At 37.9% G+C, this 25142-nt stretch overlaps 1 protein-coding gene across 1 annotated transcript; it reads left to right on the top strand.

Moving 5' to 3' along the window:
• The first annotated feature begins 364 nt into the window (after window positions 1–364).
• LOC115437519 (S-arrestin-like) lies at window positions 365–24544 on the top strand. Its single transcript, XM_030160746.1, has 16 exons — window positions 365–502; window positions 3459–3541; window positions 10494–10554; window positions 11271–11315; window positions 12201–12400; window positions 12478–12537; window positions 13694–13761; window positions 14351–14486; window positions 16259–16343; window positions 16432–16504; window positions 17954–18091; window positions 18180–18257; window positions 20375–20389; window positions 20680–20732; window positions 21628–21637; window positions 23904–24544. Exons 2-16 carry the CDS (start codon window positions 3494–3496, stop codon window positions 24028–24030), a joined length of 1197 nt encoding a protein of 398 aa, XP_030016606.1. The 5' UTR covers window positions 365–502; window positions 3459–3493; the 3' UTR covers window positions 24031–24544.
• The last annotated feature ends 598 nt before the right edge of the window (window positions 24545–25142 follow it).

Raw genomic sequence — 25142 nt, 5'->3', positions numbered from 1 at the left:
TATTTTTGTAATTTCATTGATTATTTTCTTATTTTTACCTATTGATCAAGTATTTTTTTCATTTCACTCTCACATCGTTTACAGGGAAACTGTTGAAAATAAGAGTTTGGACTGAGTTCAAGCCCCGCCCTCGTTCACAGAAGTGTGTTTTAGTGTTTTCTTCGCTGTGACCTGCCAGTGAGGGGGTTAAATGAGTCCATATTCACTGATTAAACTGCTCCGACAACGGCGTGTGAAGGGTTAACGCTGATAATCCGTCCTGATGTGCTGACTGTGGGGAACCGGCTTCAATCCTCTCAGTCTGACCGCAGGCTGCTCCTCAACCGGATTGGTCAGAGGTCACAGCTGGCCGTCCCGATTGGCCGAGGACCCGGAAGGGGGGCGGTGGCTCCAGGGGGCGGGGGGAGTTTGGGGTTGGGTCAGGTGTTTCCTTACAGAGCTTCACAAAACCACAGGCGTCTCCTCTGGTCCCGCAAACACACCCCTGCCTCCGGACGCACAGGTGAGAGAGACCCTTGAACGCATCATTAGGAACAGCATCAGACACACTGAGAGAAACAATAGACACAACAATAGAAACGACAATAGAAAGAATAGAAACAACAATAGAAACGACAATAGAAAGAATAGAAACAACAATAGAAAGAACAGAAACAACAATAGAAACAACAATAGAAAGAATAGAAACAACGATAGAAAGAACAGAAACGACAACAGAAAGAATAGAAACAACAATTGAAAGAATAGAAACAACAATAGAAACAACAATAGAAAGAATAGAAACAACAATAGACACAATAATAGAAAGAATAGAAACAGCAATTGAAAAATAGAAACAACAATAGAAACAGCATCAGAAAAAAAAAAAAAAAACATCAGAAATAATAAAAACCGTATCAGAAACAACCAACAACAGAAACAATAGAAACAGCATCAGGAACAATAGAAACAGCATCAAATGAATAAAAACAGGATAAATGTGCTTTCAAAATAAGAATTATTGTTTTTTATAAATATGAAAAACTTTTTATTTATTAATTAATTTATTTATTTAAAAAAATTTTAAATTATATTTTATAATGTAATGATAAACTTTGACCACCAGATGGCAGTAAAGAACAGCCCATGACTACATTATTATGAATACACGTTTATCTGAGACTTTTTCCTCCGACAAACAGCGAACAAATGAATGTGAACGGAGCTCAAAGTGAATAAAAAATGGTTCAATTCCGTAAATCCCACGTCATCCTCAGCTCTATACCGGAACCCGGTCCCGGTGACTTTATTTACACGTCGCCGTTTCTGGAGAAAAGGTGTAAAGTAGTTCCGATCTTCTCTAAAATAGTTCCGGTCAATATGGCGGACGGATCCACGACAGTGAAGGCGCCGACAGGTGGAATAAAATGGCGCCGGTGAAGTATTTATTCAGCGGTAAAACTCGACATTCGCAGGTAATAAATGAAAATATTAAGATTATTATGTTTTATAGTTAGCACCAATGATCAGGTGCTACTTTTGGCATCACTGTTGAGAACATTAAGGTCAATAACTGATGCTAGTAGTGCTTAGAAATGTGTGAATTTGTTCTTTAAGTGCTTTTTTTGGGGGGGGGTTTGGTTTTTTTTTGGTGGTGGTGGTGGTGGTGGTGGTGGGGGGGGTTCTTGTTACTGCTGAAATATTTGTCAAATACTAAACTGTAAGAGCTCATATTAAGAACTACAACTGATTTAATGCTCTCTATCAGGGGTTCACAAACTCTTTTTAGCTCAAGAACCTAAAAAATTTACTTAATTTAGTAAATGTTACATATATTTACTAAAATACACAATTAATTAAATATAAATGAGACATTTTGACTGATGACACTAATACTGGATAAATGTTTTAAAGTCAGTGAATATGGTTGCAGTCAATTTAATTCAGGTGGAAATGGAAACTGCTTAAATCGTTACAAAAGCTAAAGAAATATATTTTAAAACCTTATCTATTCTGATTGTGGTCAAACCAGCCCTTAGTGTTTTCCTTGTGTACTATTTATCTGATCATTAAGGTAAAGTAAGTTGGTTAAAATGGTTTGAAGGCTATTTTTTAACATGAAATAAACTCTTTTTCCTTCATAAGAATTTTCTTTACCTCATGAATCTGGTATTTTTGGTATTAGTACTTCATGTACTAGTAGCATAAACACTATAAACTACTTTTACTGTGTACTTTTGGAGTAATCATACTCCAAAATCCCTTTTAGGCTAAAGTGTTTTTGTCTGAAATAGGCTTTAAGACTAAATGAAATGATGAATAATTTTTTTTTTTTTCAATAAGTACCTCATGAATCTGGTATTTTTGGTATTAGTACTTCATATCCTATTAGCACAAACATATGAACTACTTTAACAGTGTATTTTTGGAGTCATCATACTTTCAAATATACTAGATTCATGAGGGAAAATGTATTTAATTCATCAATGAATTTAGTCTTTTACACTATTTCAGACAAAAACACTTTAGCCTAAAAGGGATTTTGGAGTATGATTACTCAAAAGGAACACAGTAAAAGTAGTTCAAAGTGTTTGTGCTAATAGTATATGAAATACTAATACCAAAAATGCCAGATTCATGAGGTACTTATTGGAAAAATTAATTTATTCATCATTTAATTTAGTCTTAAAGCCTATTTCAGACAAAAAAAAACTTTAGCGTGGAAGAGATTTTGGAGTATGATTACTCCAAAAGTACACAGCAAAAGTAGTTCATCGCATTTGTGCTCATAGTATACGAAGTACTAATACCAAAAATACCAAATTCATGAAATATTTATGGAGGAAAAAGATTTCATTTCATGTTAAAAATAGCCTTAAAACCATTTAGCCGACTTTCTTTACTGTAATTATCGGATAGGTAGTGCACATGAAAAACACTAAGGGCTGGTTTGACCACAGTCTATCCTTGTAATGAGTTTCTGAGACAAAGATTCAACACTGAATAAACAACCAGCCTGTGTTTTTTTGTGACTCTGACATTGAGAATTTAGATCTGTTGTTTTTTTAACTGCACTGATACCAGAGTGTTTTGGGAAACATTTTAAGACTGGATATCTGAAAAGGACACTCAGTTGCCCAAGCTGGAATATAAAGACATTAAATATTGAGTTATATGAGAAAACAACAAACAGGAAATGATGTATGATAACAAAGGTGTGTTAGGGCCACGTAAAAAAACACAAAAACAAAAATTCTTGTCACTACAACAATAAAGTCATAAAATATCGAGATAAAACGTGTAATTTTATAAGAATAAAGTCGAATACAAAAAGAGTCATAATTTTACGAGAATGAAGTCATAATATTTTATTATATGTATCAGAACCTCCTCAAATATTGATCTGGATCGGATCCACATTCCCAGTGTGAACAGAACTGTCCTGATTGACATCCTCTTTCTGTATTGCTTTCTTTCAGACTCCGCCCACTCGCTGCCCTCGATCTGTACCAACATGAGTCCAAAGAATGTGGTTTTCAAGAAGATCGCCAAGGACAAGTCGGTAAGTGTGATCGGAATTAGACTCGGAAGGCGACACCGAGTGAGTTTTCAGTCCTGTCCGGTGTCCGCTGTGGACGAGACAAAGCAGTGCTACTGGAAAACCCATATGTGCCCTGGATCTGATCCGTTAAAGACAGTTCGAACAGCACTAATCTGATTTTTTAAAAAATCTGACTCAGGCCACTTTCATATAAAATAAGACAAGGCATGGCTTTGTTAGTCCCACAAGGGAAATTCCAGATTTACAGCAGCAAAGCACAAAAGCACACAAGAGCAAAAGGAAGTGCAAAATCAAAAATGAAGACAAATCAAAAAAAACCACAGATGCTGTTGACAGCTGTGCACATGCTTATCATGCCACAGGTTGGATAGGGATACGGTTTATTTCACTGTTTATTGTGACTTCAGTCTGAATGGCCAGGTCGCATTTATCTGACCTTTACATCATTGAAATGCAACAAACGTCACAATTCTGCGTCCCGGGAGGAGGAGCGGAGGGAAAACCATATTTCCCTCCATAAACACAGTGTGTGTCTGCGCGGTCTGGTATTCCATCAGGACCTCTTTAGTGCATGTGGGTCACTTCAGGGTCACATTCAGTTCAGACTCAAAACTGATAGAAGTTGCATTTAATGTGGAATATGAACCAACACACAAAAAAATCGACACTTTTCTTCTGTAAGTAACATGACGGAACATTTACTAGTGATGTCCTGATCTGGATTTTTTGCTTCTGAGGCGATTTTTTTTTTTTTTTTTTTTTTTTTTTTTTTTTTTTTTTTTAGGATTACTTTTGCTGATACCTATCTGTTACTGACTTTTTACAATAAAATTTTGATTTAAATTTGGAGTCATTATTTGTAGATTATTAAACTATTATTATTTTACTTGGATCCCAATTGTTGTGAATGTGGAACCTGAACTAAAACAACTATGACACCTTTGACTCTTAAGTATCATTTTTACACTTTCCAAATTCAGACTGTGGGACAAATTAGAACCTTTGGTAGGCCGGTTTTGGCCCGTGGGCCGTCCAGGTATTATATGGGGGTGCGTTCTGTACTGTATATTAGCGATGTGTACATCAGCGGGTTACTCACGGGTCAGGTTGGGGTGGGTCAAACGAATGTCAATTTATTTGTTGGGTGGGTTGGGTTGGTTCAAATAATTCCACAAAGGCTCCTCAGGTTGAAAAAAAAAAACCCCGACTTGCTTATCATGTGAAAGTGAAACTTAGACATTTTACTAATTCCTCTAAGCTAATTTTCCTTTTCCCTACCTTTGAAAACTTTAATTTAAGGGAGCAGGACGTGTGTTTACCCCCACCCCAGAAACAGGTCTGGATCGGCCAATCTCATGACTAAATCTGATCTGATCTTCTAAAAAATGCCAGATCGGCAGCCGATCCTGATCTGTAGACACCGACAGGTACAGTCAGATTACCAAGGTTATAATAGTTTTGGATTTTTTGTTCTAGTTTAGTTTTATTTAGTTTTGACTTTTTTTTTCTCTAATTCAGTTAGTTTTAATTAGTTTTTCCAGCAGGTTTGCTAGTTTTTTTTTTAATTAGTTTTCATTATTTTCTAAATGCTGAGTTTTAGTTTAGTTTTAGGGTTTTTTTTTAATATCTTTTCTCTTCTTCTCTGTCGTCCTATTCAAATAAATCTCAGCCAGGACTCTGCTGCTTTCTCCCAACTTTAGTCTCCATGTTTCCAGGTAGAGTGGGGACCAGAAGACGACTGGAAACCACAAGTGACGGACCGTCAAGTGTCATATGGTGCCAGTAGATGAAATTGCTTGAGAGAAATAAATCGATTTCATATCAATCTGACATTAACAATAAAGAAAACAAAGGGAATTTTATCCATAATTTTTATCAGTTTTAGTTAGTTTTGTAAACACACAATACAGTTTCAGTTAGATAATGTTTTTTCTATTAATGATAACTTTTATTTATTTCAGTTAACAAAAATGTTTTTACAATTCTAGTTTTTTGTCATTTCATTAGTTTTTGTTAATGATAATAACTTTGCAGATTATGTCAAAGACCTAAACAGTGTCATTAATCCTGTAGTTTATTAAATTTATTTACAAAAACCTGATGATCTGGCAGCGTGGGTTAATGTCGTGGCCCTTTTAATGTTGGATAGATTAGTCCTAATGCGCTGACTGATGAGGTTCACGTCTTTGTCTCTGCTGTCATGGAATCACACATTCAGCACAATGACACAAAGAGGAATGAACAGTAATGGTAAAGTATCCGCTCATACGGTGAGGTGGGTCATGTTGGTTAAAGAGGTCAGCGGGGCGTTTTTCAGCAAAGGCGGATCCAGTTGTTTGTCTTTTGGAGACATTTTCCACCTCGCTGCGTTTAATTCAGTCAAAGCAGCTCAGCTTCACGTGGGACTGATCCACGGGACGACAACACAACAACGTGAGCTCATAAAGCTGGATGATCGACCGATTCATGTCACTGTCCAGGTCACGGCTGGGACGGCGACGAGCCTCCACGTCTCTGAGACTCCGCCCTCCTCCTGGATGACCATAACATTGGAGTTTAACCCTTTTAAGACGATTGTGGCTCCGGCGCGTCATACAACTGTTTGCACTGTTGACAGAATCATCTTTTATCTGATATTGGGTTCTTCCTATTTGTCTAGAACACATTAGGGTAGAGGTCTGCATTGGCTGAGGAGGAGGGGTGGAAGTGGGCGGGGCTTAGAGCAGCAGAGGACAGTCGGTTAAAGAGAGATGGAAGATCTTTATTAATTTTATCAGCATTTTAGTGAGGTTTTAGCAATGAATTCTTGTAAATAATTGTGTATAGTAGTGATTACTGACTCACATCAGTACAGGAGTGGGATTTGACCCATCTGTGCCTGACTCTGTCATAGATCTGCTTTTAGAACATATTGTTTGCGTGTCGTCTACAGTATTCGTAGTTGTAACTCCTGTAGGTGTTGTCTCTACCTATGTGTTGTCACGTTTCTCCATTTTGATGCTTTAATTTTTATTTTTTTCAGTAGAATGTGTTATATTCTGGATGCTTATTCTATTTTTGTTGTTAATTATCCCTCTGTTTTTTTTGCTTGGGAAACAAATAAATCCCAATCATAGTTATAAAAATAGGTTATGAACTGTGTCCTGGTGCTGTGGACCAGTCTGACACCGTCTGGTATTCAGGGTTCGTATGGGTGCTTGAAATCCTTGAATATGCATGAATATTTTTTTATGTTTTTATGTCAAAAAAGTAAATTCCCAGGTGTTCTCAGGTCGACTCCAGGTACATTTTAATCTTAATCTTTGTCTCGGTGCGAGTGTGTCTGAAGAACACCAAGCGGCTTCCCTTTTTTTGGATAAAACTTTGTCTTCTCCTTTAATTTCTGAACTTTTTGCTGTTATTAAACAAAATTTTTGGTGTTTATACAAAATAAAATGTACATCATTGTGATAAACAGTGACAAAAATAATCATTAATATGCATTTCTGTAGATGTGTTTTACTCCAGCGATAAAGTGAAAATGACCCTTAAAAGTGCTTGAAAAATACTTGAATTTGACCTTGAAAAATGTGTATGAACCCTGGGTATTTCTGTGGCATGGAACAGACGTTCTCTGGGTTGTTCATCTAGTTCTTTAAGTGAATCAAAGTCGTCTTGAGGTGTGTTTGACTGTAAATATGACTTAAAGATGGTCTCACATACAGCACACAGTCAAAGCAATGAAGGAGAACGACAGTCTGACGCTGCAAGACTGAAATAGTAGCGCTTATTCCAGCAGAGGACATCCTATAAGCCCGTCTAATGCAACTGTAGTAAATATGTGCTTATCAGCCTCCTCATTCATACAGACCTACTATAAACTCACATGTGCCAGTGCGATTATCTGAAGGCTTTGTCGGAGTCGCTCCGGTGCGAGGAACTGCTCATTTGTTGGCATTAGCAAACATTAGCTAATGGCCCTTTGTCTATCTCAGTCAAGGATCCTTCAAGGACTTGTCTGCATAAAGCTACATTATCAGATCTGACTGAAGGACTGTTCCCAAGATGCATCTGTGGATCCTCAGCTCTGTGTGACTACCCACAGCAGTATATTAGGCAGCTACCCATCCAGCATATCCATGTGGGCCCCAGAAGGGTTACAATTGGGCTGCATTTGAGGGCCCAGATCCGAATCAAAATCAGAATCTCTTAAATGTCATTGTAGCAAGTACAATGAAATGGAGGTAAAGCTCTCAGGTTCAGTGCCAAGGTTCTAATAGTTTTGGATTTTTCATTATAGTTTAGTTTTATTTAGTTTTGACTTATTTTTCTCTAATTCAGTTTTTAATTCATTTTTACAGCAGGTTTGCCAGTTTTTGTTAGTTTTCGTTTTTTTCTAAATGCTTAGTTTTAGTTTAGTTTTAGTTTTGTCATATCTTTTCTCTTCTTGTTCATCGTATTCAAATAAATCCCAGACAGGACTCTGCTGCTTTCTCCCAACTTTAGTCTCCATGTTTCCAGGTAGAGCGGGGACCAGAAGATGACTGGAAACCACAAGTGACGGACTGTCAAGTGTCGTATGGTGCCAGCAGATAAAATTTCTAGAGCGAAATATATCACTTTCGTATCAATCCAACGTTGACAAAGACAAAAACGAAGGAAATTTTATCCATAATTTTTATCAGTTTTAGTTAGTTTTGTAAGCACACAATACAGTTTCAGTTAGTTACCTCCGCCAAGGAGGTTATGTTTTTGCCAGGGTTTGTTTGTCTGTCCGTTAGTGTGCAACATAACTCAAAAATTTATGGACAGATTTGGGAAATGGGATAAGGAAGAAATGATTAAATTTTGGTGGTGATCGGGGGTGGGGGGGTTGCAGACCACAAAATTTCATCAAAATCTGTCCATAACTTTTTGAGTTATATTGCATACTAACGAACAGACAGACAAACAAACAAACCCTGGCAAAAACATAACCTCCTTGGCGTGGGGGGGCCCATGGGGGGGGGGGGGGCACTGATCAGCCTTGGTGGAGGTCTGCGCTCTCCGAGTGCTTCTAGTTGTTTTTTTTTTTTTTCTTTTAATTGTAGTTTTTATTTATTTCAGTTAACAAAAATGTTTTTACAATTCTAGTTTTCGTCATTTCGTTAGTTTTCGTTAACGATAACCTTGGTTCAGTGCAAGAATTTACAGACAACAAATATCAGTAAAACAGCAACAAATATCAGTAAAAGGCACAGTTATTGACGTTAAAAAATAAAAAGTATTGCAAACTAAGATATTTATAAAACAGAATTTAAGTAGTGCAAATAACATGAAAGGTGAATATTGTGGGATAAATAGTGTGAAGAATAAATAATATGAGATATTCAGATCTCTGATTCTGATTCTCATCTGTGCAAACACATGTGGGGTCACCATGGAAACTGAGGACAAACCCACATGGGACCCTTATATGCAGCTCAAATGTAACCCTTCTTGGGCCCACATGAACATGCTGGATGGGTAGCTGTGCACCTGTGATTTGCAAGGTTAATTTTCCAAAAGCATGGCCAAAAAAATGGTGCAGGTCTTGCTCAAAGCCGTGCTAATTATCAATATGTTGTTCTCTTACCTTGTCATGGCCTAATTTTGGCTAAATCCATCTATTTTTAGCAAAAATGAAGTGAATCATCCATTAACTGTAGATGGTCCCTGGATGTGTCGGTGCGTCCTGATGACATGTGTGATGTCAGATGACGTGGCAGCAAACAGAGCCTTGAATGTGTGTGAAAAGTGCAGATGTCAAACTAATACTGTGAAGTCAGTGATGTTCAAGCACATGTTAAACCAAGGTTAGGAGGAAAACTATGCAAACTGAATGTTTGGGCCATAGTGTCATTCTGTTTGGTGTATGTTTAGTGCAAGTAAAGATGGAAAAAACGGGCTTGGAAGTGAATTTCATACAAGCAGAAAGGGTTTATTAGGGTTATTTACACACCCTGTTTTGTTTTTATTTACACACCCTGTTTTGTTTTTATTTACACACCCTATTTTGTTTTTATTTACACACCCTGTTTTGTTTTTATTTACACACTTTGTTTTGTTCTTATTTACACACCCTGTTTTGTTCTTATTTACACACCGTTTTGTTTTTATTTACACACCCTGTTTTGTTTTTATTTACACACCCTGTTTTGTTTTTATTTACACACCCTGTTCCTCCATTTCTGCCTCATACACTGACCCACAGTCTTCTGCAAAATCCTCCTTACACGTAGATATCGTCATAAAATGGTTGAAAATGGTGTCAGATTATATTATTGAACCGAAGAATAAAACGTCTTGTTGCCCATCTTATGATCTTAAGTCTCCAAGAACCTCAAGTCTTAAAAAGAAGGAAATCTGCATGTTCTCCAGGAACATACACAGATGACTGATGTTTTCATATTTGTGCAGGATTCCCAACCATAATAAGGCTGAGGTTTAATACGAGTTATTTGTCATCTACTCCAGTTGTGCACATTTTTTTGGAGCAAACTCTGATGATAATGGTCCAAAAATATGTGAAATTATATACGTTTTATTGAAAAATAATATTATCTTGTGGTATAATCCCCAAACTGTCCATAATTACAGTATGTTTAAGTCTATGACAAACCTCCAGACAACACATAAAACCTGTGTAAACTTCAGAAGACCCTGTACCAACTCCAAAACAACAGACAAATATAGACTTTAATATCACATGTTGTACACAGTGTATAACTGTACAGGCTGACATTCAGTTAATTGTATGTCATCTACAGGTGACCAGACTCCAACATAAACTCCACATAAACACACAAACATAATAAGATTAATATTCATGCATTTTATTTGGGTTGTTCTTTTCAAGATACTCAGAGAAACATGCAGAGATCCTCCAAGTTCAATAACGATGTGGTCACAAATATTAAAACCTGAATGTAAAATGTGTTTTCTCCTTCTTCAGGTTGGAGTCTACATGGGAAAACGAGACTTTGTGGACCGCGTTGACCGTGTAGATCCAGTGGGTGAGTACATTATTTGTCATTTAATGCCCTTTAAAGGTAGTCTGTGTAGTACTGATGTCCCAGAGTCTGACTAGCAGGTACTAGAATACACTTTACTGATGTCCCAGACTCTGACTAGCAGGTACTAGAACACACTTTGGGTCAAAACCACAGACTGAGTAAAGGTTAAAGCTCACAGTTTCCACACATCTGGTTTATGGTTTCATCAAGTTTTCTTCAAAAACTGCAACTCACACAGTCAGATTGGTAAAACCAGTATAAAAGATGGTACAACTAAATTAAATCTTTGGTAGAAATTCACAGATCTCTTTTGGAAACAGTGAGAATTTAGGTTGTTTATTTTCTAATTTCTTAAAGTAGAAATACTGCACATACACCCTTTAAAATAAGCTGGAGTTGAAAATACACCAGATTTGTTAAGAGCAGGCATGAAAGGTGAAGGTTCCTCATTTGTATTGGAAATATTTGTGATTAAGTTACAGTTGGTCGTTGGTGAAGCATCTGAATTTTCTCATCTACAGGAAGAGAACCCAGTTCCATGTCAGTTCTAGTCTTTGTTTTAATCAATATCTTTATATGTTCACGTCCTGATCATAAGTCTTGAACCACTATGATCCTTTAATACAACTTCTCAGATGTTTATTTGTGTCCTTAAGTCATTGTGTGGTTGTATTTAAATGAAATTACTGAACATTTTTATCTTCTTTCACCACTAGATGGCATCATTGTCATTGATCAAGAGGCTCTGCAGGGGAGGAAAGGTCAGTACCTGCACTGTTACAGCATGTGGATCCAGGCCTGTGTGTTAGTGAATAATGACAACATTTAAAGCACAGTTTAGGAAGAAAAGGCAGCGTTTTAGAACACGACAACAGTGACACCAAACAGAAGTACCACAAAATTACTCAAATGTCCATAAGAAGTTGGAGAAAAAAATCAAATTTTTTTTTTTTCAGAAAAATTAAGCAAATAATCAGTTCAACTATTGATCAACTGTTACAGTGTTTCTTAAGGGGGGGGTGTAAGACCACCACCTCCACTGTTGCAAATTTGTTTTCGACAGCTGTTGCGCTATGCATGCCGATATTGCACACCTTTTTTTTTTGTTTTGTTTTTACACACCCTGTTCCGCCACTTCTGCCTAATACAGTGCAGTGCAGTCACCATAGAGATGTTCTATGTTTATGCTTTAAAAAAATCACCTGGGTTGTCCACATCATAGGGCATCAGTCATATTCTTGTGTGAAAACCTCGGTTTCCATATGATAGTTTTCTTTTGTGGGACTCGATGTTGATGTACCTGGATTTGAGTCCGTTTGGCTTCACATCCTTCTGACTTTTTTGCCAGTATTGATGTGAAAACTGTCTGAAATCTGGGGGGAAAACTCCAAACCACCCATTCTTTGTGCAGTCCCACATGTTGAAACAGTCATGTAAAGGGTTAAATCCCCTGACCCTGGCAGCTCACACATACTAATGTATGTTAATGCTAATGCTAGGTACTGTGTGTATATTATGGGGTAAAATGAATTTCCCTCCAGGGATAATAAAGTGAGTTAGCATTAACCTTTAACCTTTTATGTGACTCGGCCTGTTGTAACCTGTGGAGCCTGTGTGATGTATGTATTGTCTGTTCTGCCCTCTAGTGTTCGTCACCCTGTCCTGCATCTTCCGATACGGCAGAGACGACATGGATGTGATGGGAATCGCCTTCCGCAGGGAGCTGTACCTGTCCACCCGCCAAGTGTACCCGCCTCTGCAGGACCGGGACAAGGGCATCCACACCAAGACACAGGCCAAGCTGCTGAAGAAGCTGGGAGACAACGCCTACCCCTTCTTCTTCGAGGTGAGGCGATTGTCAGTCTGAATGACGTAGTTGGATCTGGTCACATGGAACACTCACTTACTCTGTTTTCTCTTCAGTTTCCTGACAACCTGCCTTGTTCAGTGGCCATGCAACCAGCGCCCACGGATGTTGGCAAGGTAAGACCTGAAGACCTGAAGAATGGACGGATGGATGAAGGATGGCTGGATGAACAGATGGTGAATGATGGATAATGGATAGCAGACGTTAGGTGGATGATTCTTGGTTGGTTGGTTGGTAGGTAGGTGGATGTTAGATGGATGATGGTTGGTAGGTGGATGATGATAGGTTGGTTGCTAGGTGGGTGATGGTAGGTTGTTGGTTGCTTGGTGGGTGGTGGTAAGTTGTTGGTTGCTTGGTTGGTGATGGTAGATTGTTGGTTGCTTGGTGGGTGATGGTAGTTTGTTGGTTGCTTGGTGGGTGATGGTAGTTTGTTGGTTGCTTGGTGGGTGATGGTAGGTTGTTGGTTGCTAGGTGGGTGATGATAGGTTGTTGGTTGCTTGGTGGGTGATGGCAGGTTGTTGGTTGCTTGGTGGGTGATGGTAGGTTGTTGGTTGCTAGGTGGGTGATGGTAGGTTGTTGGTTGCTTGGTGGGTGATGGTAGGTTGTTGGGTGCTAGGTGGGTGATAATAGGTTGTTGGTTGCTTGGTGGGTGATGGTAGTTTGTTGGTTGCTAGGTGGGTGATGGTAGGTTGCTGGTTGCTTGGTGGGTGATGGTAGGTTGCTGGTTGCTTGGTGGGTGATGGTAGGTTGTAGGTGGGTGATAATAGGTTGGTTGCTAGGTGGGTGATGGTAGTTTGTTGGTTGCTAAGTGGGTGATGGTAGGTTGCTGGTTGCTTGGTGGGTGATGGTAGGTTGTAGGTGGGTGATGGTAGTTTGTTGGTTGCTTGGTGGGTGATGGTAGTTTATTGGTTGCTTGGTGGATGATGGTAGTTTATTGGTTGCTTGGTGGATGATGGTAGTTTGTTGGTTGCTTGGTGGGTGATGGTAGTTTGTTGGTTGCTTGGTGGGTGATGGTAGGTTGTAGGTGGGTGATGGTAGTTTGTTGGTTGCTTGGTGGGTGATGGTAGTTTATTGGTTGCTTGGTGGATGATGGTAGTTTGTTGGTTGCTTGGTGGATGATGGTAGTTTGTTGGTTGCTTGGTGGGTGATGGTAGTTTGTTGGTTGCTAGGTGGGTGATGGTAGGTTGTTCATTGGTGGATGCTAGATGGATGATGGTTGCTTGGTGGATGGAAGTTCTCTTATCTCACGACGTATTCTCTCTTCTTCTGCAGCAATGTGCCGTGGAGTTTGAAATCAAAGCATTTAGCGCTGAAAGCCAGGACGCCAAAATACGCAAACGGTGAGTGGAGACGGAGGAACGCCACTACGCGCACTCACATCGGTTAAAACTTCCAGGACAAACATCAGACCCTCAGCTTCAGTTCCATGAGTTTATTGTTCAGTAGACTAAATGTTCTAGCTCTGCCTTTAGGCCCTGGAGTCTTTGTCGTCTTCTGGTTGTAAAGACTTTACATCCACAAACATCTGGCTTTTACGTTGTTTTCATCTTATGTCATTTTTGTCTTTTTTTCCTCTTGGTTTCATCTGTTTTGTCTTTTTTGTGCTGTTACATTTGATCTAGTTACATCTTTTTCCATTTTGAACTTATATCTTTTCCATTTGTTGAAGTCAGACACATGTAGTACAGTCAAATGATAAATTCATGTTTAGTAAAATATAATTTGTTAGAGTTTTAGTTCACTGAAATATCAGAGGTATTGAAGTCATTTAATGAGTAAAAGTGATGTAGAACTGAGTTTATAATTGACAAAATATGAAGATGGAACCATAATAATTTAAATGAACCCAGACCAGAACAGTATTAATGATAATAAACAATTAAATTCAATCCAGATTTAGCGCTGAATGCTGTTGTGTTGGTCCAACAGGAGCACAGTGAAGCTGATGATCAGGAAGGTCCAGTATGCTCCAGAAGGCGAGGGAACGGCGCCCTCTGTTGAAACCACCAGGGACTTCGTCATGTCCGACAAACCGCTGCATGTCAAAGCCAGTCTGGACAAAGAGGTGGGATTGCATCGCTTCACAAACAACATTTAACACACGTGTTTGACTTCTGAGCCTCATTTGCTGCAATCTGATGTAGAAAACAAACTCAACATGTCAAACGAAGTGGATAGAAACCATTATAAATCAGTAACACTCCAGTAGGTTATCTAGAATAACAAAGGGTTAAAAAGAAAGAAGCATCAATATTCAACCACTACCAGGAAACATGGTAAAAACACAAAATTCCACCAAATGAAACATAAAAAGGCTCAAACTATTTAAGATGTGCATAGTTTAACTATGAGGTTGGACTGTTATATATGTGTTAATATTAAACGTTAATGTTAAAATGGATAAAGTCAGAAATTCAGCCTCATCAAACCCGGAAACCCTGTAAATGTCTCCAGAATAAAGGGAGTAAACTTTACTAAAATTGGGTCGGTAATGATGAAAATTTAAGTAAAGTGTGCTGGTTCATTGTAGTTTAAGGTTAAAGTCAACATGTGAAAGTCTATGAAGTAATGTGAGAGCATTCAGTTTTGAATGACACCAAGAAAAATATTTTAAAAAGTCATGAATTCAGCGTCATCAAACTTGCACATACCCTGAACACGTAACAGGGTGAACTGTCCTAATGTGGGCCAGATTTACATTTTATTTACTAGTGCGTTGACCCGTGTGGATCCACAGGTTCTAGATGTGGTAGTTTTTATGCTATTGTGTGTTCGTGTATGTTGTACTGCATTTGTCCAGCGGTCACTGCCAAAGTGTTCTGGACATAGCAACATCATTGTAAAACTATTGTATTAAAAATGACTAATATCTGCCAAAATATTGTTTCTGTTAACTTATTGTTTTTACTAGTCTGTTCACTGACCAAAAATACAGAATATTGACAAACTGCAGTAGTTAGCTGTGTACAGACGCTCACACGTTTTACTGCATTTCACTGTATTTTTTGTGAATTTTTGTGCATTTTTTGTATGTTTTACTGCATTTTAGTGTTTTTTAATTGCATTTTAGGGTATTTTTTGTATGTTTTAGTGCATTTCAGTGTAATTTTTTTGTATTGTTGCATATTTTATGTATATTTTAGTGTATTTTTTGTATATTTTAGTGCATTTCAGTGTAGTTTTTGTGTATTGTTGCATATTTTATGTGCATTTTAGTGTATTTTTTGTTTGTATTAGTGCATTTCAGTGTATTTTTTTGTGTATTGTTGCATATTTTATGTATATTTTGGTGCATCTTAGTGTATTTTTTGTATGTTTTAGTGCATTTCAGTGTATTTTTTTGTGTATCGTTGCATATTTTATGTATATTTTTTCATGGATTTTTTTTTGTGCATTTTAGTGTATTCTTCTGTGTAATTCTTCTGTGTATGTTTATGTTAGAGTGTGATGGTGTATGAGTTTTTTGGACTGTTATTTATGTGAGTGGCAGGTCTTAACTTTGACTAAAGACCCCTTGAAAAATACCTTAAAAAGTCGTAAATTCAGTTGGATCAAACCTGCAGATTTCCTGCTCCCACAGCATCGTATTTCTTCAGTATCTGTTTCTTTTCTGGATCTAATTTCATTTTCCTGTGTTTGAAGCTCATATTTTACTCTCATTCACACCCATAAATTCTACAGTTTATGTTTAACTCACCTCTGTTTTGTGAAGTTTAAATATCATTTTTACGTGTTCTTTTCCTCCATGTTTTACTGATATTTTAACTGATTCAGGAAGTTTATCAGACGAAGACTGGAGTGCAAATAGAAAAGTGACGGATGTGGATCTGTTTTCAGATTTATTACCACGGTGAGACCATCAAAGTTCACGTCAACGTGACGAACAACTCCAACAAAAATATCAAGAACATCATCCTCTCGGGTAAATGTGATGTTTGTAGCTTTATTCATGCGTCGTGTGTTTTCTAAATGTGTGACGTGGCTCATGTGTCCTGTCCTTGTGTCTTCAGTGGATCAGATCTCTAACGTGGTTCTGTACTCCAACGACAGCTACATTAAATGTGTGGACCTGGAGGAGTCTGGGTAAGCGTCTGCACACAACATTCACAGGGGTTTTTTTTATTGTCCATTTACTAGATGCACAGATAAGATTAGACTTTAGTGATTCGACTGTGGGGGAAATTTGACTGTTAGCAGCAAAATACAAAAAAAACAAGTGCAGAGAAGACGGATAGAAAATATACAAGAGTGAAACATGAAATGTAAAGAGAAAAATTACATTTAAACGACATCCAATTTACAAAACAAAAAAAAAGGTAAAAATAGAATAAGAATAAATAAATTGGCATTAAAGGCATATAGAATACAAAAGATATAAATCAAGCCTGTTTACAGTAATGGGAAAAAAAGGAATTTGACTTTTGACATTTTTGACAAGTGAATTTAGTTGAAGAAACACCAAAATTGAAATATTAAAGTGAAAAATGAAAGTTGAAGGTGAGCTAAAATGGCTGAAAAGGATAACTGGAGGTTTGCTGGAACATATCTGAACTGCTGATGAACTGCTGCAAGTGAATTTAGCTGAAGAAATACCAAAATTGAAGGATCATTAAATGAAAAATCAAAGTTGAAGGAGGAGTTGAAACAGATTAAGGTAGAAAAATTATTTAAGTAAAATATACATTGAAGGAGAAGCTGAAGTATGTTAAAGCTGAAATATTGTTCAGGTGAAAAATGAAACTTGAAGATTTGCTGGAACATATCTGAACCGCTGTTGAATCATGGCTGAATTCAGCTGGAATAGTACAGGGTGTCCCAAAAAAATTGACTTCATTTGAGATGTCCATATCAGAGTGACTACACGGTCAGGAGAAATGATACTAAAGAGGATTTATTTTGGACATAGAATGTTTTATTCAACAAATTTCAAACAAAAAATTCTGGGGGGGATGGTAATTTTATAATATTCCAAAGTTATTACAAATTTTCAACGTGTGCGCTGCTTGCTCAGTAGTGGAGTTCCTTTTTTCTGAAATTCACAACAAATTCACGTTGCACATTCATATTTGACAAAGTTTGGCTATACGTCAATACACAGAACGCCTTTTCTGTTGCAGTAAACGGCATGTCTATTCCTGAAAGCAGAACAATATAAATGATTACACTTTTTTGAGCAAAAAGAGCAAATAAATTTTAAACAAATTATTAGGTGATGAACTGATGTCAAATTTTTTGGGACACCCTGTGTATAACTTAACGTGTTCTGTTTTTACGAAAAAACACGAATGAAGGTGCAAAAGATTTGGTAAAAAAGGCCTTTGCTTACACTTTTACTGCAAAAACACCATAAATAAATCTCAGCCTGTTCTAATGGGAGTCCTTCGAGGGTAAAACATGGTTGTACAGACCTGTTCGTTGGACTCTCCTTATTGGCTGATTGACAGATTTGTAACCATTGTTAAAAGGATAAACAGATGAGATGATGTCCGCCATGTGTTGCTGGTGTTCAGGTTGTGGTTTCCGCCTCCTCAGGGATTCTGTTTCTGCCGGAGCGACTCTGCAGAAAACCTACAAACTGCTGCCGGTTCTAGCCAATAACAGGGAGAGGCGGGGCATCGCTCTGGACGGAAAACTTAAGCATGAAGACACCAACCTGGCCTCATCCAGCGTGTGAGTAGACGAGGCGTTCAGGTTCACCCAGACATGTGGGCTCTGCAGAGGCCCGGCCCGGTCCAGTAACGTCTCCCCTCTGTTTCAGGATCAAAGAGGGAGTTCAGAAGGACGTCATGGGCATCATGGTTTCATACAGGGTCATGGTGAAGCTCATCGTCGGAGGGTGAGTCCATCAGATTTGTCAAAGTTCACGCTGAAACCCATTAAACAAATAAAAATAAAATAAAATGCAGACGATGCAACGAAAGTGATTGAAATGATAGAACCCACAGGTCAGTGCCGTACAGTCGTCTGTAACAGGTGGATTCACTGGTATCTGGGTCGAAATGATCCAGCATTTATTTCTCACCTTCTTTTCTCCACATACAAGACAATCCAGGAAATATGGTCACACTCTTAAGTCACAAAAAACTGAACTAAATGTGTTGTAAAGGTTAAAGTCAATATTTAGTTTGACCTTTGACCCCATGACAAGAAGCAGCACCAACAAGTAGAAACATCTGACGTGTGTTAATTCAAACCTGATTATTTAGTTTGTATTGGTTCATTTTGTTGATTACACACACACACACACACTCTAAGTACAATAAGTAACATTTCTACTAGTACTTTCTAATGTGCAATTACCTGTTTGTCACAACTGTTTTTATAGTTATTGTTTTTACTGTTTTCTTTCCTTTTTGTCGTATCATATTTTTTTAATATATGTACGTTCACTATTGTGCTGATACTGGAACCTTAATTTCCCGATGGTTCTGCCCAAGGGATCAGTGAAGTTCTATCTAATCTAATTTATTCAAATCTTATCTAAATGAACTGAAACAGTGGATGACACATGTAAACACCAAGGGTGATGTTGAACCTGGTCAATGTGCTGCTTCTCATTACTTCATATTTCTTGGTGATGTTGTGATTAGGGATGGGTACCGTATTCGGTACTTTTATTGGTACCGACGATTGATTCACGTGGAGTCAAACGGTTCCACATTTTGGTACTTGAACGCATCCTTGCGTTGCGTGTGTCGGGGAGAGAGCGGAGGAGTGTCTATCTGATGCGGCGACGACATTGGCATCTTGATGATAATGGCAGCGTGGGGGATAGAAAGCGTTAGAAAAAAAAGTAAAAAGAAAAACAAGTAAAGTCAGTGTGGAGCGGGCTGGGCTTAGCTAGTGCCAGAAAAAGTAGATCTGTTGGTATTCGTGAAAAAGAACTGCTGAACATGTGCAGTACAGTTCATGTTAGAGGGAGGGGTTTGTTTTATGCCGCATTCCCACTATGTGGAACCGGCTCGACTTGGCTCTGGTACCAGGTTCTATTCCTGGTGACCATTTCCCTTACACGATGATACTACCCACTTTACAGTACCTGGTTGTCATAGCGATGCGGCACATTACTTCCATGTCGTCTGCTCAGAGTTGCTGATAAACTCGCTTGTTGTGTGTTGTCTTGTCAAGCTCATGCTGAAATTTTCTGTCTGAACCTCCTGGACAAACCCTGGTGTAGTTTTACAGACTGTCATCATTTGGATTAACCTACATTTACTGTAAACTTCTGCATCTGTTTCTTGTAAAAGGGCGGGTCACGGAGATGACTCTGACCAATCAGTGGTCTGCAGTGTATACATCGCCTTTTAGTATCTGGCCCCCAGTCCTGGAACCTCAGTGGAGGTGATACCAAAAAACTAGTAGCAGGTACCAGATTCCAGGTCCTTTTTTATAATAGAAATGAAAAAAGGCCGAGTCGAGTCCATACCATGTGGTGGAAACGCGGCATAAGTTTGGAACACTTTAGTTTGAAAAATGTTATATATGTTATATTTGTTTTGAAGTTACTCACACACACACACAGACACACTTAAGTTTTATGTTGCTCTGTTATTTCACTTGTGATATTGAGAAATCAATATTCAGAATTCAGAAGTTTTTCCTATTCTTTTAATAGACAAAATGACTTTAATCACCACATAAACCAAACAGTACTGAAAACAGGTACCGTTGTATAGCGATACGGGTCCCCAGGAACTGAGTGTCGGTACCGTATCGGTTTAAATGTGAAAGTTCCCCATCCCCCGTGGTGATGATGTCAGTACCTGCTCCATTCCATTTTCAACAGCAGTGAACTAACGCTCTCTCAGTCTTTTCTGTTCAGACCGGGTCAGGACCTCCACCTCCTTCAGCCTCAGATTTACTCTATATTCATGCACCGTTTGATGAGGATTTTCTATTTCCTTTGATGAACTAAAACTCATTTTTCCATTTGTTTCTCACTAACACCCACAGGATGATGGGATCAAGGTGAGTTTTGGATTATTATTTCAATCTCATTCCATTCCTTAATGACGTTCATTATTGACTCATGTGTTTATTGTCTTGGGGGCAGATTTAAAAAAAACAAAACAAAAAAAACCCCGTTAATAATCCTGACTGTGTTCTGTGACGTTAAAGTTAGAGTAAATTAAACTTTTGTGTTTTACTGGTTTTGTGTAACCAAGGCCTGACCCAGACATGATGTGATTGAACATATTTCAGGTTCAAACGCATATACGTCCATTTTTCACCGTTTTAATGTGATATTTGTGTTGCAGCGAGGTGGGTCTGGAGGTTCCCTTCAAGCTGATGCATCCTAAACCTGATGCAGGTACGGAACATGTCCACTCCAAAGGGCTTTACTGCCCCTGTTTATCACAGTGGAAATGGATCTGATCTTAGTCTGGCCTTACCTTATCTTTGTCTTATCTTAATCTTTTCTTAGTCTTACCTTATCTTAGTCTTATCTTGTCTTATCTTAGATTTATCTTAGTCTTATCTTATCTTAGTCTCATCTTACCTTGTCTTATCTCATTCATATTTTGCCTTAGTCTTATCTTGTCTTACCTCAGACTCATCTTTGTCTTATCTCAGACTTATCTTAGTCTTATCTTAGACGTATCTTATCTTAGTCTTATTATGTCTCACCTTAGTCTTAATTTTATTTTATCTTAGCATATTCTTATTTGACATTAATCTTATCAGCATTTTACTTTAATCTTATTTCACGTTGACAGGACATCTATTTCCAGATCTGTTGCCTAAATATTTGCACTGAAGCTTCTAATATGGTCTGAAATGTAACCAGATGTCTTTGTGTTGTGACTTTTAAAATGGAAAATGCTAATACTTTTTCGAATTCATGCAGAGTCTGAAATCCACAGGTCAGGGTTTTTCATTGGTTTTAGTTTGGGTTCTAGTATTTTCCCCAGGTTTTTTAGGTAAATGGATAAACAATGTAAATACAAAAAATGTGTCCATCAGCATCATTTTTGGTCAGATTTCTTCAAACTTTCAGAGAATATTTTGGAAAAGCATCCAAAACCATCCTTGCTGATGAACAAAGTGAACAAACTCCCGCTATTTTAGACGGTTCTAATGAAATCTACACTGATTTCACGTAGCAATGCATTAAAAAATCCAACTAGTGCGAATGAAACACAGCAGATGAAGGATGAAGCTGAACTGAAACTTTCTCCTCTTTTCTCCTTTTTTGCTGCTGACAGTGAAAGAAAGGTAAGGAAATGAAATGAGCGAGGCTTCCTGGTGCTTTTCATCGTGACATTTGCAGTTGACGTCCTTTAGTTTAGGTCGTGTTACAGGATCCTTTATCGCTTCGTCAGCTCGTCATTGTACCGTATCACCTCTCCTCTGTTTGTTGTTCAGTGTTGTTTCTTTCATTTGGTCTGCGGACGACAACCGATGGTAGACGAGTAACAAAAAACAAAAAAAAAAACAACTGTACAGAAGGAAAACCTGGGTCTGACAACAGATGACTGTTCCCTCCAGAGTCAGTCTGTGGTTTGATCCAGGGTTTTATATGATCCTCACACATATTCTATCCATCATAAGTAAACCCCGCCCGTCACACATATTCCATCCATTATAAGTAAACCCCGCCCCTCGCACGTATTCATCATTATAAGTAAACCCTGCCACTTGCACGTATTCCATCCATTATAAGTAAACCCCGCCCCAGAGTGTCCCTAAAGGTCTGTGAAGGTGTTTCTACAGCTCCATCATGACCAGACTGGAGGGATTTTTCATGTTTATCACAGTGTTCAGTGTTTTGCAGATTCACCTGTTACACATGTGAGTCACGATAAAGTCATTATTTACTGTTTTAGAGATGAGTGTTAGTGTTGTTTCATACGAGTCATGAGTGACCTCTCCAAATGTGGAAAAAGAAACAAAGATTGACACCCAAAACAGTCGATGTTACCAAACCACAGTGATGTTGACTGTTCCGCCTACTATGTGTCACTCTACAGCAGCAGTGTCAAACATCTCAAGTGAAATAATGACATATTAATCTATAAATAATGACAACAAATTTCCTTATTGGTTTGATGTGAAAAAAATATTACATTATGTCTATAAATGATGACAACTCCAAATTTTTCTTTGTTTAAATGCAACAAATAACATTAAATTATGAAAATATTTACATTAACAAACTATCTTTTAACAGTAAAATTTGAATAACCTGAACAAATATGAACAACCTGAAATGTCTAAAGAAAATTAAGTCCAATTTTGACAATATTCTGCCTGTTACTAAATGTTTTGGGCCATTTGTAGATTCGATCTGTAATGCACATGTAGAAATTATAAGTTGACGCATAATATTGTTAAAATTGCACATATTCTGAAAAAAAAAAAATCCTTTTTTTCAGGTTATTCACATCTTTTTTGTTAGGATAGTTTGTAAATGTAATTATTTTCATAACTTAATGCTATTTTTTTTGCACTAAATCAAAGAAAAATATTTGGAGTTTTCACTTATTTGTGGGCTGTTATTTTACTGGCTGACATTGGGCTGTATGTGGCCCCTGAACCAAAATGAGTTTGACAGCCCTGCTCTAGAGCATCAGTTACATTGATGATGACACAAACATTTGCTTACAACAACAAATATGACATTTAATTAAACAGATTAAACTCGCTCATTGATTTGATTACAGACAATTTCAATAGGAATAAAAGAGAACAGAATTTTGAGTCCACATCAGTTCAATTTTACAGATTTATTTTTTAAGTAATATTTGATAGAAGTATTTATATTTTGATGTTTGAAGCTGTTTAATAGTCAAAGAACGGTTCAGAAGAATTTTAATTTTAGTAATTAAAAGAAATGTGTGCAAACTACATCCATTTATCAGGATCTTATTGGAACTGGAAAATATCAATAAAATATGGAAAACATTGAAGTGATTTCACTTTAAAATCTGAAAAAAAAAAAAAAAAATCTTTATTAAATTAAATGTCAATAGCAAATCAGCAGATCTCAAATGTGTGTGAAATTTTCTGTAATATTTAGGAAACGTAACTAAGTCTCTGTGGAATTTATTTGGTTTTATTAAATATATAAGTTCCATTAAGTCAGTGTTTCTCAAACTTTACCAAAATGTGTTCCAAAAAAACCCCCAAAAACTAACTTTATTGTCATAGTTGTACAATAATTGCACATTTCCCATTTTTATTTGGAAAAATATTGTCTCAGGGGAGTTAGTTTGTATTACTCAAGAAAAAAATTGACGTTATTTTTAATTTGCACAACAAATTATTCAAGGAAAAGGAAAAAGTATTGTTGCAGTATAGATGTTTCTTTCAGTAAAAGTTATAATTTCACCACTTTTCCAATGTTGTTGGGGTTGAGGGGGGCCTGGAGATTTTTCATCCTCCAAAGGGGGGCCCACAGAAGAAGACTTAGAAAGATTAATAAATGTTTTACCAGCTGGTGTGGATGCAGTTAAAATGATTTGTCTGTTTGTTTCTGAAGTGAGGCAGAGGAGGAGATGGTTTTCCAGGAGTTCAAGCGCTCCTACCTGAAGGGGATGGCGGGCGAGGATGAGGACGAGGACGGCAACGTGTCGGGAGGCGACGACATGGCGCCCAAAGAGAAGTAACGATGAACGAGGACCCGCAAGAAACCAGGGAAAGGGCTTCAGTCGCCTCAGGCCGTTGTAGAAAACACTGAGATGTAGTCGATTGGTCCTGTATTTACTTTTCTTCTTCTTTTCTTTGGTTTTAGCACCACTCCCATGTAAATCTAATGACTGTTTTAATAGTGAGCTTAGCTGTGAATGTGAATGTTCCATCTGAGTAAACGGAGGCTGTGGTTCCCAGTGCTGGTCTACATTGAATACAGCGGCCAGTGGTTGGACCTCAGTGGGTCCAACTGGGACTGACGCCACCACAAACAGTTCAACACATTTAATATCCATTTATCAGTTAAATTGGTCAAATGTCCCATTCCAAATGTCTCCAAAACTTCTTGCTTGTGGTAGTTTTTCATAGGTGAAAGTAAACCTGGAGAAAGTGTTTTAAGTGCTGATGCTGATCTATTCTAACGTTATTTTAGTTTTAAAATCAGATGTGTCGCTGTGTGAGTCTGGGACAATAAAAGCTCATGAACCTTTACTTTCGTTGTCTGGTTCCTTCTGTCAGGGCTTGCTACACATATGCATCATTGGATATCCATACACCCTGTGAAAGATAGGTTTAACCCATAAAGACCCAAACACCGATCTGTGACCAAAACCATCTACCGTACTTTCCGGACTATTGGCCACAACTGACTATAAGCTACATCCACCCCGTCTCCAACGTCTCACCATTGATTCATTGATGCCAAGCTTACGTGCAGTAGCTCTATTTCCTTCTTCGACAGCTGGGTCGATCATTAGCCTAGAAAACATAAATAAGCCGCATCATTTTTGAGATGCGGATTCGCAGCGTGTGGAAAAGAGTAGCGGCTTATACCGTATGTCCCAAAAAAATTACAATCGGACTTTCCGCAGTGATAACTTTAAAAAATTATGAAACAATCTAAATGCTATTTCAGGGTGTGAAACTATAACTTGTTACCTACATCTTGCAGAAAACCCCATTCGATTTGCTTCGGTGGTGAAATGAAGGATCTGTGTAAAACATGTCAGAAGGCCCTTCCCTCCAAGTTTTGTAAGGAGACGCGTTGTGTTCACGCTGTACAAATACGAAGTTATTCATTGTGTTCTCG

The sequence above is a fragment of the Sphaeramia orbicularis genome, chromosome 17 (assembly GCF_902148855.1).
Source record: "Sphaeramia orbicularis chromosome 17, fSphaOr1.1, whole genome shotgun sequence".
Lineage (NCBI taxonomy): Eukaryota > Metazoa > Chordata > Actinopteri > Kurtiformes > Apogonidae > Sphaeramia > Sphaeramia orbicularis.
The sequence above is the reverse complement of the archived record's forward strand: the minus strand, read 5'-3'. Positions and strand labels throughout refer to the sequence as shown.

Bases quoted from the DNA above. Each gene is read 5' to 3' on its own strand.
- LOC115437519 (XM_030160746.1), top strand. From the start codon at position 3,494: ATGAGTCCAAAGAATGTGGTTTTCAAGAAGATCGCCAAGGACAAGTCG. The intron at 11,316-12,200 runs GTCAGTACCTGC...TCTGCCCTCTAG, and splicing joins GGCTCTGCAGGGGAGGAAAG to TGTTCGTCACCCTGTCCTGC. The intron at 16,344-16,431 runs GTAAATGTGATG...TTGTGTCTTCAG, and splicing joins CAAGAACATCATCCTCTCGG to TGGATCAGATCTCTAACGTG.